Here is a 16218-nt window from a genome sequence, read left to right on the forward strand (position 1 = left end):
AGCTGGCCCAGAGGGGTTGGCTGAGGGGTGCAGAGCTCAAGGGCCCCGGGCCTTCTACCCTGACACGAGAGCCCCGCGGGTTGGAGCTGCCAACCTGAGCACAGCGAAGCTCTCCCCGCCACCAGGCCCTCACAGGTGCTTCGCTCAGGAAGCTCCCCCAGCGTCCTGGTGAAAGAAACACACCCAAACAAAACACTGGGGCCAGACAAAAATGAAAGACAAAAAAGGGCCTTCCATAGGATGCCTCATCCCGAACCCCAACCCTGGCCTGGCCTGAGAGTCCTGGGGAGCAGAGGCGGCCTCTCCTCTGCTCTGCGTCATCTGCCAGGCCCACGGGGCCCCAGCTCGAGGTGGGTGCCCACAGGGTCTCCCTGAACCAGCTCCTCCCTGCAGCTGAGCTCGGGACTCCCTCCAACAGCCCGGGCTGCTGGCTCTGGCTTGGGGGGCTGAAGGAGCACCCCTGTCCCCTGGGAAGGAGCTGGAATGGGGTGCAGGGCCGCAAGAATAGGGGAGGGTAGAACCTGCCAATCATGCTGGCCTGGGCCGGTGCACGAACCCCAACAAGTCTGTGTGGCCCTCTTGCACCCATGCTGAGGTGCCACTGAGGGGCCACTACCAACAGGTAAATAATGGGCCATTCTGCCGGGCTCGGAGTCCAGATCATTTCCTAAAAGAGGGGGGCAGTTCATACAGGCCACAGTCACTGAAAGAAAGAAGGCAAAGCTCTCCTCCCCCAGCCCTGCGCCCTGCTCCCGGCTCCAGGTCCGAAGAAGGGAGGGATGGGCCGCCCTGTCTATACACCGGCAGGTGTCTTCCCCCTGGGTGGGGTTCTGACTTGGGCGGGCACAGGCTAGCCATCACCCTTGGGCACACCCACACCCCTGACCCCAGGCAGATGGTGGGGTGCCTGTCACTTCCTGGCCAAGCCTGCACTCTGGCGGGGGAGGGCGACACCTCGGGGTGGAGGATTTGCTCCTCGCTGGTGTGGCAGGTGGTCTGGGCACACACTCCTGAATAGAGTTCACTAACAGTGCAGTGATGAGCATGGCTGACCTACAGCGGCCTGTGGGAGACTTCGCTCCCGATGGAAATGGCTACAAATAAAACACCACTGATCCTGAAAAAAAAAGTGTGGTTGGAGATGGCTCTAATCTTTGGGGTTAGGAGTTAGGGGGGATGGGTGGGACTCCCGCCTGGCTCTGGGGGTCTGTGAGAGGAGAGGGTGGCGGAAGGGGGCACAGGCCACGGGGAGACCACTCTGACTCACGAAGAACCCCATGCTGCCCTTTAAACTTGCCATGACGTCAGGGAGAATGGGGTGGGGAGAGAGGCAGGGTTAATTTCGGGTTAAAGTTTAGTTTCATAATCCAAGTTATAATAAGAAAGAAAATGAACGGAGAAAACAAAACCAACAACACTCAAAAACTTCAAGTTTTCTTTTGCTCGTCCCCCCACCAGGCACAGGTGGGACAGGGGCTCGTTCATAAAGCGCTCAAGTTAAAAATCCAAACGGAACAGGGAAGTACGAGGCAGCTGTGCACCCGGCCCCAGGGCAGGGGGCGCCCGGGGACGCTGGTCAGAGGGCAGGGGGGCCTTCTGGGCGCTGGGGCAGGAGGATGCTCAGGAAGGGCTCCCAGCTCTCTGGACCTGCCGCCCAGTCTGCCCAGCTCTGTGGTCCACTGCCCCTCTGCAGCCCCCTCAGAACGCCCTGGCCCCTCCAAATAACCCCCAGTGGGTGATTCACAGGAGCGGATCCTTTGTAGCTTGAGGCAGTGCCAGTTTGCATGGAACGGATTTTTACTGACATTTCTAATGGGCCTCACTGTGCCAGTTTCTTGTCACAGAGGGTTTGGGTTTTTGGCATTTGCCCTCTGGGCTTTTAATGCCCCATTTCCTGGTACCCTCACCAGCATCTCCCTTCCCGCCCTCTTCAGAGCCCTGCTTCTTCCAAAGAACCGCTTCCCTGGATGCTCCAGTGCCCTGTCCCAGAGTGTGGGGGAGCAGCGAACCTCCGCTCCTCGTGGCCGAGGGGACGGTGGGGGAGGCAGGAGCCTCCGGGAGCTCAGCGCACAGCCGCAGCCGTTTGTCAGGAGGCAGAGAGCCTCTGGGGGAGAGGGACAGAAGGCCCTCCTGGGGCCTGGGGCCTGGACATGCCCCAGCTCCCACCGGACCCCACAGGGCCACTGGGAAATGTTCCCACCTCACTTGAGGGGTTCGGATCCTCCTAAAAGGTTGGATTTGGAGACCAAAGGACCAGGGCAACCTCATGGGAGAGAACGCCCCACGTCCTTTGGCAGCCAGAGTCCAGGAGTTCTCTCGTCTCTGCTGAGAGTATCTGGGGGGGGGGGGGGGCGACAGGGACTTCAGGACATTGCAGCTCATTCCCTGAGGTCAGGGCTGGCCCCACTGGGCCTCTGAGAGCTCTGGGTTTTAGCCGGACCAGCAGGACCACCTGCCGGGGGCACCAGGAGCTCAGCGGACTGGTTGCTCCAAGGCTGGGAACACACGGATGGGCTCGGAGGTTCCCTGTGACAACCTAGACCTTCCCTGCCTGGGTCAGAGACCCAAGGAACAGAGTCTCCTGAACCAGCAAAAGCTGAGGGAAATGACCACAGGTGCCCTGAAGCCGGCTGTCAGGTGAAGGGGCCAACCACAGTCAAAGAGCAAGTCATTTTTAGTTTTTGCAATGACGGAAAAATAATCTAGCTTTGGTGCGCAGTCCGGTGACTGACCCCGGCTGGGAGGCACCCTAGGTGGCAGGGCCTGGCCCGAGCCTCCCTGTCCCCACCCTCCGGGCTGTGGTGAGAGTAGGGGACAGACGCAGCCACACAGATCCAACAGGGCCTTTACCTTCCCCGCACGCTGGGGCACGCCTGGGAGCCGCCTGCCCCATACACCTTCCTACCTGATCCTCTTGCTGCCGCCACTGCCGCCGCCGCCACTGGTCCGTAAGCCGCCGCTGGGAAGCCTGGGGGAGAGGGCTGAAGTCAAGGAGGGTCCCGGAAAGGGCCTCGGACAGCCCTGGCTCACAGGCCACACGCCACCCCACCCCTCCACCCAAAAGACGGGAAGGCATCTCCACTGGTCAGCTTTTAGGGGACACAGATCAGTGGCTCCCGGGCTTCTGAAGGCACAGCATCTTCAGGTGTGTGGGGCTCACACATCTGTCACCCTGGAAACTGGTTCTAAAAGGCATACGAACAAAGAGCCAGGGTGTGCTCCCTGCCACCTCTGCACGGACACCTGGCAATTCCCCAGGACTTGTCCAGAGCAGGACCGGGCACGGCTGGTCGCCTGCAGGGAGCCGTCAGCCCTGAGCCACGGGGCACCTTGGCCAGGGGCCGGCCTAACTCCAGCTGTTGGCCCCAGGCTCTGCGGGTCTGCTCGGCCACCGCAAGGCCAGACCTCAGGCGTCAGCAGCGCCGCCCCAGGCCGAAGGGCGCAGCACTCGGGGTCTGGCGGACGGACCGCGGGCGCATGCAGCCAGCCGCGGGGGCGCCGGGCTGCCGGACCTAGGTGGGGTGGGCCCTGGGGCTTTCTCTCTGTGCTCAGCCCCGGAAGCACAGGGTGGGAGTTCAGATCCGCTCTTCTGCCTGAGCTCCGCGTCCCTGGTCAGGCCTGCACCGCGGGGCCTCCTGGGGCCTCCGTCAAGCCCTCGGGCCATCTGAAACGCCTGGATGGAGGCCGACGCTGCCTCACGCCGCACCAGGCAGCAGGGCTGTCCCAGCAGTGGGGCCAACAGTCAGGACAAGGTGGCCCAGAGTGGCGGCAGGGCGTCCAGGTCAAGCAAGGGGTGGGCGAGCCCCCTCCCCTGGCCTCCGTCACCAGCATGTGCACACAGCCAGGCGCGGGGCCACGTCCAGATACACTCCCCACGTGTAAGCGAGCAGCCTCTCCATCCCGGCAGCCCCCGGAGGCTCCGAGCCCCATTTCCAACGGCCGGGTAGGAGTGATGTGCCCGAGCCGGCAGCGGGGAACAGACGGCCCTCGGACTGCCAGCTTGAGCTCGGAGCCTCCCAAATAAGGCCCTGGCACAGGACAGAGGGGGCGCATGCACCGCGGAGGAAGGGGAGAGGGGCCACCCCCGAACGGAGGGAACTAGAAGCCCACTAAACTCTAAGACTACCATCCTAGCTACACGGAACTACTGGGGCGGGGTGGGGAAAGTTCAAAAGGGAGCGAACTACTCTAAGAAGGTCAGGCTAAGCTACTTAAAATCCAATGAAAAGAGACATACTTGCATTTAAATATGGTAATAGGGCTGTTGAAGGGGAAAAAGAGAGATCCAGGTGAAACAGATGTACACGGTGGGCCCTGCCGCTGGAATGGGCTCCCAGCGCCCCTGAGGACCACAGACACACGGAGGCCGCCCCCTCCCGCCGGGGACACCACAGAAGGCCCCCCACCAAGTCCTCTCCCCCGTGTCTTCAGGGCAGGATCTACATTTCTGAAGATGTGGGTGCTGGCAGGATGTGCTGAAGGAAAATAAGGAAGAAAAGTTATTTTTCCTGATTCTCAGTGCGGGCGGGGCGGGGGCGGGGAGGAAGCAGGCAGGAGAGAGGGCAGGTCGAGTTCTTCCTCTCTCACAGGTGTACTTGAAGCAGGTTTCCTGGGGAGCATGACAAGGCGGGGTGGAGGTGGTGGGATGGGGAGTTTAGTCAATAAAAAGACTTTAACAAAAGGTCTATTTTCTGGAGTGGAGTGCATTTTGGACAAAAAGTCCAAGAGAAGGAGGAAGGGAAAAACCATATCCAAGGAAATCCATTATCCTTCATCTCAGATAAAGGCTGCTGGAGCCTGGGCTCATTTTGCTGAAGGCTGGAATTTAATCTCCATCAAAACAGGCTAAACAGAAGGACAGGTGTGAGAGGAAGGGTTGGGGGAGGAGAGCCACCCCGTCTGCCCCTTACAGTGACCAGCCCACAGCCCTGACAGCCCACTCCCCAGCTCCCTGCCATCCACCTCCCGCCTCACTGGTCACCCCAAATGTGTTCTCCAGATGACCTGGCCAATGAGCCCCTGATGCTATTTCCAGGGCCAATGGGATCTGCTGGTGGCTGGGCTTGTGGGGGGTGGGCAAGCACAGAACCAGGAAAGGGGTGTGTGTGTTGGGGGTGGGGCTTCCCCAGCCAGGGGCTGTCAGAGGCCAAAGCAGCATCCTGACCTTGGCCTAAAGCTGCCCTGATGGAGTACAGCCTGTCTCCAGGTCAGTAAGAGGGGCCCGAGGGCCAGGAGGACCCAGCTGGCGGACCTGGTGGACATGTGCTTTCCCAGGGTTGGAGCTGAAGACCTGGGGGTGCAGGGAGGTAGGAGCAGCTTTGCGGACTGGCCTTGTGGTCCCGTTTTCAGCATCTCTCCCCAGGCCCAGAGGAGCCAGGGGTCACCTGTGGCAGGCTAACTCCCTGGGAAAGGGCTCTCATTTTATTTTTGAATGGACAGCACGTCTGGGCTGTCGAGGAGAGAACTTCGCTGACAGTATTCAGGGGAAGATCACAGGGAATTGGGCAGAAGGTCTGCAGGGCTCAGGGCTTCTCACTGGGCTTGAGGCCCAGAGCAGAGCTGGGGCAGAACCCCCTGGTCGATGAGTGCCCACAGCCGCCCTGGCACCCCACTGCCCAGAGAGGAGATGACCATCTTCCGTCTGCCGCTGGGAAGGTGGAGAGGGGTCTCTCAACAGCCTGCCTGGCTAACGCAGGAAGGGCAAGCGGGCTTCTCCTGGTGAGGCAGTTAGCACAATAGCTACGTACACAGACATGGAGACTGTCTGGGTCCAAATCCTGGCTCGCTCACTAGCTGTGTGACTTTGGGAAAGTTGCTTAACCTTTCTGTGCCTTGAGGTCTCAATCTTTAGAGGGGGTGACGGTATTAATGTGGGATTAATAGATGCAAAGTGCTTAGATGAATGCCTGCCAAGGAGGAAGCGAGAGTGTTGGCTGACATTGGGATGGGGCGATCAGGTCTCTGTCCAGCCACCTGCCCTGCCTTTAAGACAGGATTCTTCTCCATGCAGCGCTGTTCCACACTGTCTACGTGGGTCATGAGGGCCGATGGTCGCGAGCACACAGGGGCCTTGAGTTCCTTACTGATAACAGTGGTCTGAAGTCCTTCATCATGCCCCACCTTCACGACATCATTTCAGTGGAGCTAAATGTCCAAAGCTCAAATGAGAACACAGGTTCTTCTGTTCAGCTCTAAGAACAACGACCGGGCCAAGCAGGCTGGCATGACCCTAGCAATCTAATCTTCCCATTTCTGAGCAGTGAGTCAGGCAGAAAGGAGAAACATAGTTTGCTGAAAAAAAAAATCTCAGGGCCTGAGAGCTATAGGTTGCCTACCTGGGAACTTAGGTATCAGGAATGTAGTACGTTTCTCCTATTAGGAAACCTTGCATTCAAACAGAAAATGTCTGTATACAAAGGAATGAAGCACTAATGGTGGAATTCTAGGCAAGGACAAGTGCTACACCTTGTAGAGGCTGTCGCTGTTTAACAGCAGTCAGACCCAAAGACCCAATCTCACTAGCCTAAGGCTTCTTTGTCCCTCGAGTGGAGTGACAGAAGGTCTCTGGGCTTGGCATCACAGCCTGGCCTCCAGCCCTGGATGTCCTGCTTTGCTGTGGCTCAGGCTTCCCTTCTCTGGGCCCCGAGGAACCGACTCCTCTCTCCTGCAAGGAGCGTGGGCCAGATGACCTCTACATGAGCCTGTCTTTCTGTGTAAGATGACAACGGAATCCCTCTGTCACTAGGGTTGGTACTAGCACACCTCTGGGTTAGTAACTCACTGGAGTGAAAGCCGGCACCATCCCAGTGACAGTGAACGAAACCGTTTCTGGACTTCACTGCAAACCAGAAGTCAACGGCAGCTTTGAGAATTATGATACACCTGCTTTTCCCGTTCTGGGGTGCGTACTGGTTTCTGCCCTTCCTAAGCACAGTTATTTTTACGTGCACATCTTATTTCTCTGGCTGGGTGACAAATTCTTCTAGGGCAGGGGCTGAATCACATGTCCCACTTAGGACAGTCGCCGCTACCTTGTGGACGGAAAGGCCCTCCTGGGAATGCGGTGGTGAGCGAGTCCCCTTGTGACCAGCCCCTGGGAGAGCCACTGCAGTCTCCGTTCAGAGCAGCCCTCCTGCGGGGGAGCTTTGGCAACACACGGAGAACCAGGGGGGGCCCCTGTCTCTTTTAAAGGCCTTCCACATGATCCTGGTGCACGGAGGAGGCCGAGAACCCCTGATTTAGATGTAGCCTGGGGTGCCCCTACTTTTCAGTCAATGCTGAGGGGGTGTTGGGGTCCTGCCCACTGTGGGGTGTAGGACACCCTTTCTTGGTATGGGAAGATGCCGCCTGGGCGTGCACCGCCTGGTTCCCATAGCCTCAGGCGCAGTCGCTACTGGGCTGTACCCTTGCAGGAGGCAGTGGGCCCCCTTGTACCCTCACAGACAGAGGAGAGGAAAGAATTCTGAGCTTCTTTATGGCTCCATAAAGATTTTGAGGGGAAGCTTCATAAAACACTCTTTTGTAAGTAATGAGCGCTACCACCCCGAACGGCTGGTTATGAAAGGCAACTGTCCTATGCTGCGCTTGCCTAAAGCACCCCCGCCCTCCAGCACCCCCTGATCTCCCCCACCAGAAATGTCTATGGAGGGTTCCCACATTCTTGGCTGAAACCAAGTTGTTTTAGTGAATTCAAATACTCAAAAATAAGCAACCAAAACACACTGGCCACCCAGAAAGGAGGACCTGAGAGGGTTTAGGGATGCCACTGGCTGTGGTCTGGCTGGCCCCGGGCCTCCCCACCGCCCGGCAGGCCTGCCTGGTGCGGGGCAGGTCCTCCCGCAGGGAAACCCAGGGCGTCTTCTGCGCAGAGAGCGGAGCCCGGCGGCTGCAGGGGTGGGGGTGGGGGAGTTGAATGACATGTGTTTGGAATGAGAGGACCCAAGGGTTCAGAACAGAATAGAGGACACGATGATGGACAACTGACAACCAACGGGACACATTTACATGACCAAACTGTAAAATTTAACATCGAGGGAGGCAGAAACCACCCTGAGTTCCTGCATTCAGGAATCTGATTTCCACACAGTTTGAGGAGCAAGCCTGACATTCACCGAGGATGCCAAAGGCACGGTTCCCGCGGAGGCCCTGGGACAGAGCAGAGAGCTGGGAGCTGCTGCTGGGGCGGGGTGCAGGGGTGTGGGCGGGACAGGCCTGGCCCCCTGCTGGGAAAATGACAGTCATTTGAAGCCTGGCTCTGTCCCTTTGGAGAGGGAGGCCAATGAGGGGGCCAGGTCTTCCTGGGCACAGGGAGGGGCAGGGCCACAGCTGGGCCTGGCCCGGATCCTCCCAGTCGCTTAAAGGAGGCAAGAGGCTCTGGGGCCAAGAGCCCCCCACCCCCCGGATGCTGCACCCACACCAGAGGGATGGCACAAAAACGACCCCAAGTATTTTTCTTCTTTTTTTAAAAATCATAATCCAAGGATATTTTTACATTTATCTTCAGACACAGTGGGAGGGAGGGAGAGGGAGAGAAAGGGGGAGAGAGAGGGAGACATCAACGTGAGAGAGTCACATGGATTGGTCGCCACCCGCATGACCCCAACCTGAGCCAGGGACAAACTGCAACCGAGATACGTGCCCTTGGCAGGAATCGAACCTGGGACTCCCTGATCCGAAGGCCGACGCTCTAACCGCTGAGCAAAACTGACGAGGGCCCAAATATTTTTCTTTTTTTTTAATTTTTTTTTTTTTATCCTCACCCGAGGACATTTTTCCATTTTTTGCTCAGGTAGAGTGGGAGGGAGAGAGAGGAACAGAGAGAGAGAGAGAGAAACATCGATGTGAAAGGGACACATCGAGTGGCTGCCACCCGCACAACCGACCAGAGCCGGGGACAAACTGCAACCGAGGTACGTGCCCTTAGCGGGAACCGAACCCGGGTCTCTCAGGACCGCAGGCCGATGCTCTAACCGCTGAGCCAAACCGGCCAGGGCCCAAATATTTTTCAATGCAATTGCTGTTTGGCTTAATTTTTAGATAACACCTATTTCTTTAGCCATTTAGCTAGGGATAAAAGGAAGGGACAGTTCTAAAACCTTTGTGTGACTTTATAACGCTTTGTTGTCAGTGAGCCTCTGTTTGGATGAAAGGGTTGTAGAAGCATAAGATAGGAAGTCGGGGAGCATCCCTTGGAAACCAAAGGAACTCCCAGAATAGGCAAGTGCAGACCAGGGGTGAGCCAGGAAGGCAAGGTGTGCGTCTGCCCCGACTCCTTCCCACCAGAAGCTGCCACGGAGCCTCAGGACCGGAGTGGGAGAGGCCGGCCCGCCGCCCCCCGGGCACCTGCAGCTTCTGATCTGCTCTTGGTGACGGACTCTGCAGCTGGGCATCGGCCTCGGTCACAACCCGGCCTGGCTGCAGCTGACCGCGGGGAGTCTCGGGCTTCGGGGGCAGCGGGGTGTCAGAGCTGCCTCGTGGCCCCTTCAGCTGCCTGCCACTGCGCCAGGCCACAGCCAGCATTCCACGGCCGCTCCACACCCCATTCTCAAGCCGGTTGCACACTGAAGTCCCCTGGGGAGTTCGGAAACACTGATGCCTGGGCCCTGCCCCAGATATGCTGACCCGCTCAGGCTGCGGAACAGCCTGGCTAGTGGACACTTTCGGGGCTCCCCAGGGGATGCCAAAGTGCAGCAGAGCTGAGAATGCAGTTCTGGGGCCTGCTTGCTTGGGTGCTGGGTTCTTCTGGGAGGCAGGAAGCAGAGCACACTCTCTGGGGACTCTGGCCCAGCAAGGATCCTTCTCCCTGGGCCTTTCTACCTCCCGAGACAGCTGGAGCCACAGTACCCCCCTCACAGCACTTCCGCAGGGAGCTCCTGACCCTCCCTCCGCCCCTTGCCCTCTCAACAAACATTCCCGAGTGCCGACCACGCGCCAGGCACTGTCCTGACCACTGGCATACGGAACTGCACGCACACCATCTCAGCCTTCATGGAGCTTACGACCACTCCCAGCCCTGATGGGAAAGGGGGGTCCATCTGCGGGACCAGGCTGCACACGAACCAACTCCTTGGGAAGGAGAGAAGAGGATGTGCATTTTAGGTTCACGGGGAGCAAGGCTCTGGGCTGAGGGGAGCAGTGGCCCTCTGCCAGGGAAGGGGCGGCTCTGCCTGGGGTCCACCTCGCCGGAAGCCAGGTCCCTTTCTGAGTCCGTGGTGGGATCTGCTCACAGCCGAGCACAGACCTGGGTGCGGCTACTCTGAACCCCGCAGCAATCAGGCTGGTGCTCGGGATGAGGAGCAGAGCGGTGGCCATTCTAACTCATTCTCTCCTCTCAGGTCAAGGAGGGAAGGAAAGGAAGGGCTGTTCCCATGGCTATGACCTTGACCTCATCCTCAGAACTCTCACCACAATTCCATTCAGTTAAAAAATGACCGAGCCGGCCCTTGGCACGCACGCATGACCAAGACACAGGTCCCTCAACATGCTTTTTAGTCTCTACCCGCTGAGTTGAGGGCAGGGAGCCTAGAGAGTTCCCGCCTCACTCAGCCGGGCCTGACCATCCTGACCGTCCAGGGCCTTGGGGATGAGCAAAGGCTCCTTTGTAGAGCCGGCCGGGGCTCCAGCACTGGCTTCTGGCCCGATGAGGACACTGTCCAGCATCATTCTCTCTCCAGCAAGACCTCAAGCACGAGAATGGCCGCGGGAGTTCACTCAGCCCCTGCTGCCTGTGACGGTACTCTGAGGGACACCCGTGTACCCACAGAACAAACCTCGGTCTGTCTCTCTGACACAAGACCTTCCGAGTGAAGGACTTCCGGACCGCAGCTGCTAAGGCGGCATCCACAAACCACGGTGAGGCCTTCTCCGTCCATGCTGTGCCACCCCCCGGCCCCCGTCACAACTGTCATTTCTTTTTTGGAAACATTCTCCTGCCCTCCACCAGTGGTGTAAGGACAAACCACAGGTCTGATCACTGGGCCTTCTAGAGCTCACGGGTCAGGTGGCTTTCTACACTTCTCCCTGTTCCCGAAACTTCAGAGGCCGAATTGCCAGAGTCAACGTTCTGATTCCTCCCCAAGGAGCCTCTTGCTGAGCCACCGAAACCTGAGTGCGGCAGCAGGAATCCCAGCACCAGGCCTGTGGCGCTCACCTCTGTGGCCCTGGGCAGGAGACGCTCAAGTCTTGAGGCCCCAGACTTTTTGCTGAAAGACCCGGGACTCTCACCGTGGCTCGGCACAGCCCAGGGAGTAAACTAACACCTGTGACCTCCAGTTCCCTCCCTGCAAGAGGAAGACCCTAACACCTGTCTCCCAGACGGGACGTTCCAGGCGCTGAGTGGCAGGCCACTGCCGTTCTGGGCATCGCTGGTGGACCGGGATGGTCAGGGAGTCTTGGGAAGGAGCACAGAGTGGCGGGGGAGGTACTGAGTGCCCAGGGCAGACACTACTGACAACCAGCATTGAAATATTAAAAATGTTAACAGCCAGTGGGTCATACCATTGTATACCGGCCCTATTTGATTCATAGAAGCTCTGTGCCTGTCTCCTCACCTATAAAGTCCGATGATGAGAAAAGTAATCGATACACCGCTGACCACGGCAGCTATTACTGGCGCACTTCCTGCGGCCAAGGAGCCTGCCGGCGTCCTCGACCGGCCCTGGCGGCTGCTCCCCATCTCTCGTCCTGTTACAGACGAGGGCCTCAGGCCCAGAGGTCAGAGGAAGCCACACACAGGTGTGGCTAAGAGCAATGGGTGAACATCCCGTGTCCCATGCTCACTGGCTGTGCCGTCCAAGCCAAGTCCCAGAGTGCCCTTGGCCTCGTCTGCAGCACGGCCGCCGCCACCTCTCCTGGTGGCGCTGCCGCGGGGCTGAACAAGGATGGTGCGGGGGTGCCACACGGTTGTCTGGCACTTGGTAATGGCTCAGTAAGTGGAATGATAACTTTTATTGCTATTTTTATTATTATTGCTCAAGGTAATAATGGTAACGGAGCTGAGAACTCCCTTTGGTGCCTTCCTATTCTAAAATGCTATTAATTTACATGACATTTCACATCCAAAGTGCTTTAATAGATAACATTTACAATTCGCTGGTGAGTGATAAGAGGGTGTTGTAGCCGCAGTGCAGGCTCTAGGCCTGGTGGGGCCATGTGATGGCAGGAGGCCAGCGGCTCCCAGGGGCTCAGCGAGGGCCTGGCTGGGGTGGCCACCGCCCTGTACGTGGCGAGCGCAGGTGCGGACACGGCCCCGGGAGCCCTACGGCTTGTGCTTGGCAGTGGGTGATCTCTGATGCCCTCCTGTCCTGACACGCTGCCCCCAGGCTCCTCCACCTCCTCTAGGCAGGGCCCGGCCTAGGAGCTGCTGTGGGTCCTTCCCTCCAGTGGGAACCTGCTTGCTCCTCCTCCCGACAAGTGCCTTGCACAGGCAGAGGCAGGTCTCTGCTCCGCCACTGTTTCCAGCACCTAGGGCAGGGCCTGACACAGCAGGTGCTTAACAGCCAGGTGCTCAAGAGTCAAGGATGGACGGGTGGGTAGATGCAGGGGGCTGGAGGGAGAAGGTGCCTCTTCCTCCTCCTGGCCTTACCTGAATCCTAGCGCATGCAAGGCCAGTGCCAGAGGTCAGATGAAGAAAGCTTGGAGAGGCCCTAAGTGGATACCACTAAGACAGCTGCAGGCTGGCCTCAGAGGCTCCCTGCAAAATCTGGGGTATACGAGCCCAGCAAAACACCTGCTCAGGCTCAGAGCAGGGCAGCAGGGCTGACACGGGGGGAAGCAGCCTGTGCTCTCCTTTCTCTCTGTGGTCAGTGCATCTGGGTGAGGCTCCCCCTCAGAGAGACCCCGAGCCCACTGGGTCGGCTCCGTAACAGGGACCAGCTCTCTGGGCAGGGTAGGGTCCTGGTGCAGAGTGTTTGCCTGGGTTCCCCTGGGTCTGCAAAGGTGGCTTCAGGGTCCCAGCCAAAGTCACAAGACATCTGCTCCGATGGGGGACAGAGAATCAGCAGAGCAGGACTGCGGGGCAGGAAAGGCCTGCGATGCTTCTGTGCCGTTAGGCCTGCTGGTCCCTTGACGTGGAATGCCCTTCCCTCCGCATCTGCCTGGTGCACTTCGGTTTGTGCTTCAGAACCTCGTTCGGACGTCGCCCCTTTCGGAAAGCTCTCCAGGCAGCCAGTGGCTCCCCCCTACGCTCTGCACAGCAGTCAGACCACATGGCAGCACCTCAAACCCAGGCGGTCCTCATGCCCCTCTCCTGCACCCGCCCCACTGAAGGAGAACGAGCAGAGGCGGTGACCATGTTGGGTGGGTCTCTGGGAGCAGGGAAAGGGTCTCTAGGCAGGATTCTTCTCAGCCTGGGGATGAGGAGGAACTGGGGGCCTCTGGGCTGTCCTTAGCTGTGCCGGAGGGCGAGCCTGCCCACCCCTCAGGCCCGGCACTGCCGCCGCCTGTCCTTCACACTGAGCAATTTATGTTTTGGTTGGTGTTTTTTTGAAAGCTGTGACCTTTCCCTTGCTTTTGCTGATGGAAGTTAAAGCTGGAGGGTTGTGAGAAAGGCGATCACATCCCTGCTGGTGGGCTGGCGGGATCTGTGGGACTGGAGGCACAGTGCGGGCAGCCGGGTCTGGTGAGCACCGTGCGGCCAGCCCATGGAGGACTGACGACATGTCCACAGCCTCCCTCACTGCTGCCCCTGAGCAGCTGCCGGGCCCTCTCCTCCTGCAGGGTCCCCTGCTTGGCCACGACACCACCTTTCCCAGAGCACTAGATCTCCCTGGTCCCAGGGACCCTCTCAGTAACCTGCAAGCAAAGGGACGGGACGAGGATCAGTAGCCCCATCTGACCGAGGGGGAAACGGAGGCCCAGAGGCGGCCTTCCTCTCCCAGCAAGCTGGGGGCCAGCACTCGGCCTCCCGAGCCCCGCCTGGGACACAGTGATCCGGGCTGTTGCCGGGAGCCGAGGGCCGGGTCAGTCGCATTTCCCTGTATTTATGCAGCGGAGCTTCCAGAATGCTCGAGAGCGAAGCCTGCAATTCCCGGCAACTCCGACGGCTCCAGTTCATTTCCGCAGACATTTATTATGTGCTGTTAGGCTCCGCGCTCTGCCCCCATCCGGGGACAGTGTCCGCTCCCGCTTTTCCCTGCGGAGGGAGGGGCGCCGCGGCCCGGCCCACCCTCAGCCCTGACTCCCCTCGCGCCGGGTCTGGGTGCGCTGCAAACGTTTCCATCGATTAAAGCAGCAGGTATGCTTTCCTGACTAAGCTTGCCTTTAATATTCAAATGAGAGGTTAAGCCCCACGTGCACACGAGGTCAGGTGGCGGAGGGGTGGGCTGGCCACGGGAGGACATAGCTTGTGATTTAAAACTGGGTCCAATCTGAAGTGTGATCCCTCACGACGGGGGTGCGGATTCGAGGGCTGGCGGTGAGGCCGATGTGCGGGCTGCTGCGTCCAGAGGAGCTTCCCGTTGCAGGGGAGCGTGTCGGTCTACAGTGCGGGGACCCACGGCGGTGGGTGCCCAGTGGTGGGTCCATGGTCATGTCAGCATCCCGGAAAGCCAACCACCCTGCCTGGCCTTCGAGATCAGCTCGCCTACGGGTGAGGGTCAGCCACCGCTTCCCTGGTGGGCTCCACCCTGGAACCCGACCAGAGGCAGTGCTGGTCGACCTGGCTGGGGTCACCAGGGTTCCCCACGAGGGCATCTCTGGGGCAGAGGGGTGGGGTAAGAGCAGGAAGAGAGTCCCAGCATTTAATTTACACCCAAGCCGCGGGTCCCCCAGTTTCCCTGCAGTGGTCCTGGGGTCCTCTCCCCCGACAAGGTCGCAGAGGCTGTGCGAGGCTCCTCTCCCGAGAACTAGTCCAGAGGACGCAGGACTCGGGAGACCAGGTGCAGTACAAGGCCCGGTCCTGCCTCTCACGAGGACCTGCCACTGGGTTGGCTGCAGGAGCAGGTGGACTAAAGGGCCAGGACTCGTTCCCGCAGTGGCCCGGGTACCAATCTGGGGGGATCTTGGGCCTCTGGTGTGGAGCTATCAGCATGTCTGAAGACTTTGCAGAACGGCACAAACTGGGCTGAACAGACAGGTTGGGTGTGAGGTGGCCTAGGAAGCGGCCCCCCCTTGAGGCCCAGGCTGTTTTCCCCAGTCAGGTGTAAAGGCAGGACACCCCCCCAAACTCAGGCTCTCTCCACTCTGCTTTCCACATTCCAGCTACACCCCTCGGATGGGTCACACCACTATGCTTTGGTCTTGGCTCAAACACCGGCCACTTGACCAAAGCAAAGCTTACCTGGCAGCAGCCGCTGCTGACAGTGGACTACAGGCCTTCTCCTGCAGAGGGGACGGGTATCGGGTATCTTCACACCACACCCACCTCCCTCCGTGTGGAACTGACAGCCACCTTTAAGTGACCACAGTCACCTAGCACCCCCGCACCACCATGACACTGGAACAAGTAAGACAAAGTAGGAGGCGAGCTGGCTTGAGGCCCCGAACCAGCAACCAACAGGCATTGCTGCCCAGTCACAGCTCCTCTCTGCTGAGCTAGGGCCTGGCCTCAAAATCAGTCCAAAGCCAGTGCCCCTCAGTCAACATCGGCACCCGAGATGGAACCTGCTCTCCATCACTGAACGGGGAGGACCGCGAGCCGGCACCTCCAGAGCCAGAGTGGCGGGTCTCCCCCCGGGGCCTGTGCACCACTGCTTACACGCCACCTATGTCCCAGGAGCGAGGTGTGAGCTGTGGGATGCGGGCCTGGCCGCCCCCAGTGCCCGTGCCTGAGGATACTTCGGTAGCTGACTTTGGCCTTGAAACTTTTTGGCGGCTGGAATTGTGTTAACCCTGCATTACCCAGGAGAACTGAAAGACCCCCAAAGGGCCACTAGCCAGCCCAAGGCAGGGGTGAGGAATGGAGCCGAGACAGGGTGAGACAAAGAGAGGAGTGGGGTGCAGGAAGAAGGGAGTATTCTTCTGAACTCATCCCTGCGGGTGTTTTACTGCCCCCCTCCCCCCCTCCAAACATGTTCTGACTCACTCTGGAAACCTGACCATATCACTCCTCTAAGTAGAACCCATCTGGCGTTGCCCCCACCCCCAAGATGCTCCTGCAAGCTCCCCACACCCTGACCAGCTCCTGACCCTGGGACCTGCAGTGCCCCTTCCCTCAGGCTGTGGCAGAGATCGCTAAGCATCCCCAGTCCCTGTCCCACTCTTCTTCCTTAGTACCAGAAT

At 59.2% G+C, this 16218-nt stretch overlaps 1 protein-coding gene across 6 annotated transcripts in view; it reads right to left on the reverse strand.

Annotated features, from left to right (window-relative positions):
- MSI2 (musashi RNA binding protein 2) overlaps window positions 1–16218 on the reverse strand; it is a 372281-nt gene that overhangs the window by 26616 nt on the left and 329447 nt on the right. For 4 of the 6 annotated variants that reach the window (XM_036269142.1, XM_036269138.1, XM_036269140.1 and 1 more), the window contains exons 11-12: window positions 4238–4261; window positions 2906–2968 (exon numbers count right to left, since the gene is read on the reverse strand). In XM_036269142.1, coding sequence (XP_036125035.1) covers window positions 2906–2968; window positions 4238–4261 — 87 coding nt within the window. The remainder of the gene's footprint in view (window positions 1–2905; window positions 2969–4237; window positions 4262–16218) is intronic. The other 2 variants (XM_036269141.1, XM_036269139.1) reach the window with 1 other exon arrangement.

Source organism: Molossus molossus, unplaced genomic scaffold, assembly GCF_014108415.1.
Source record: "Molossus molossus isolate mMolMol1 unplaced genomic scaffold, mMolMol1.p scaffold_m16_p_19, whole genome shotgun sequence".
NCBI lineage: Eukaryota > Metazoa > Chordata > Mammalia > Chiroptera > Molossidae > Molossus > Molossus molossus.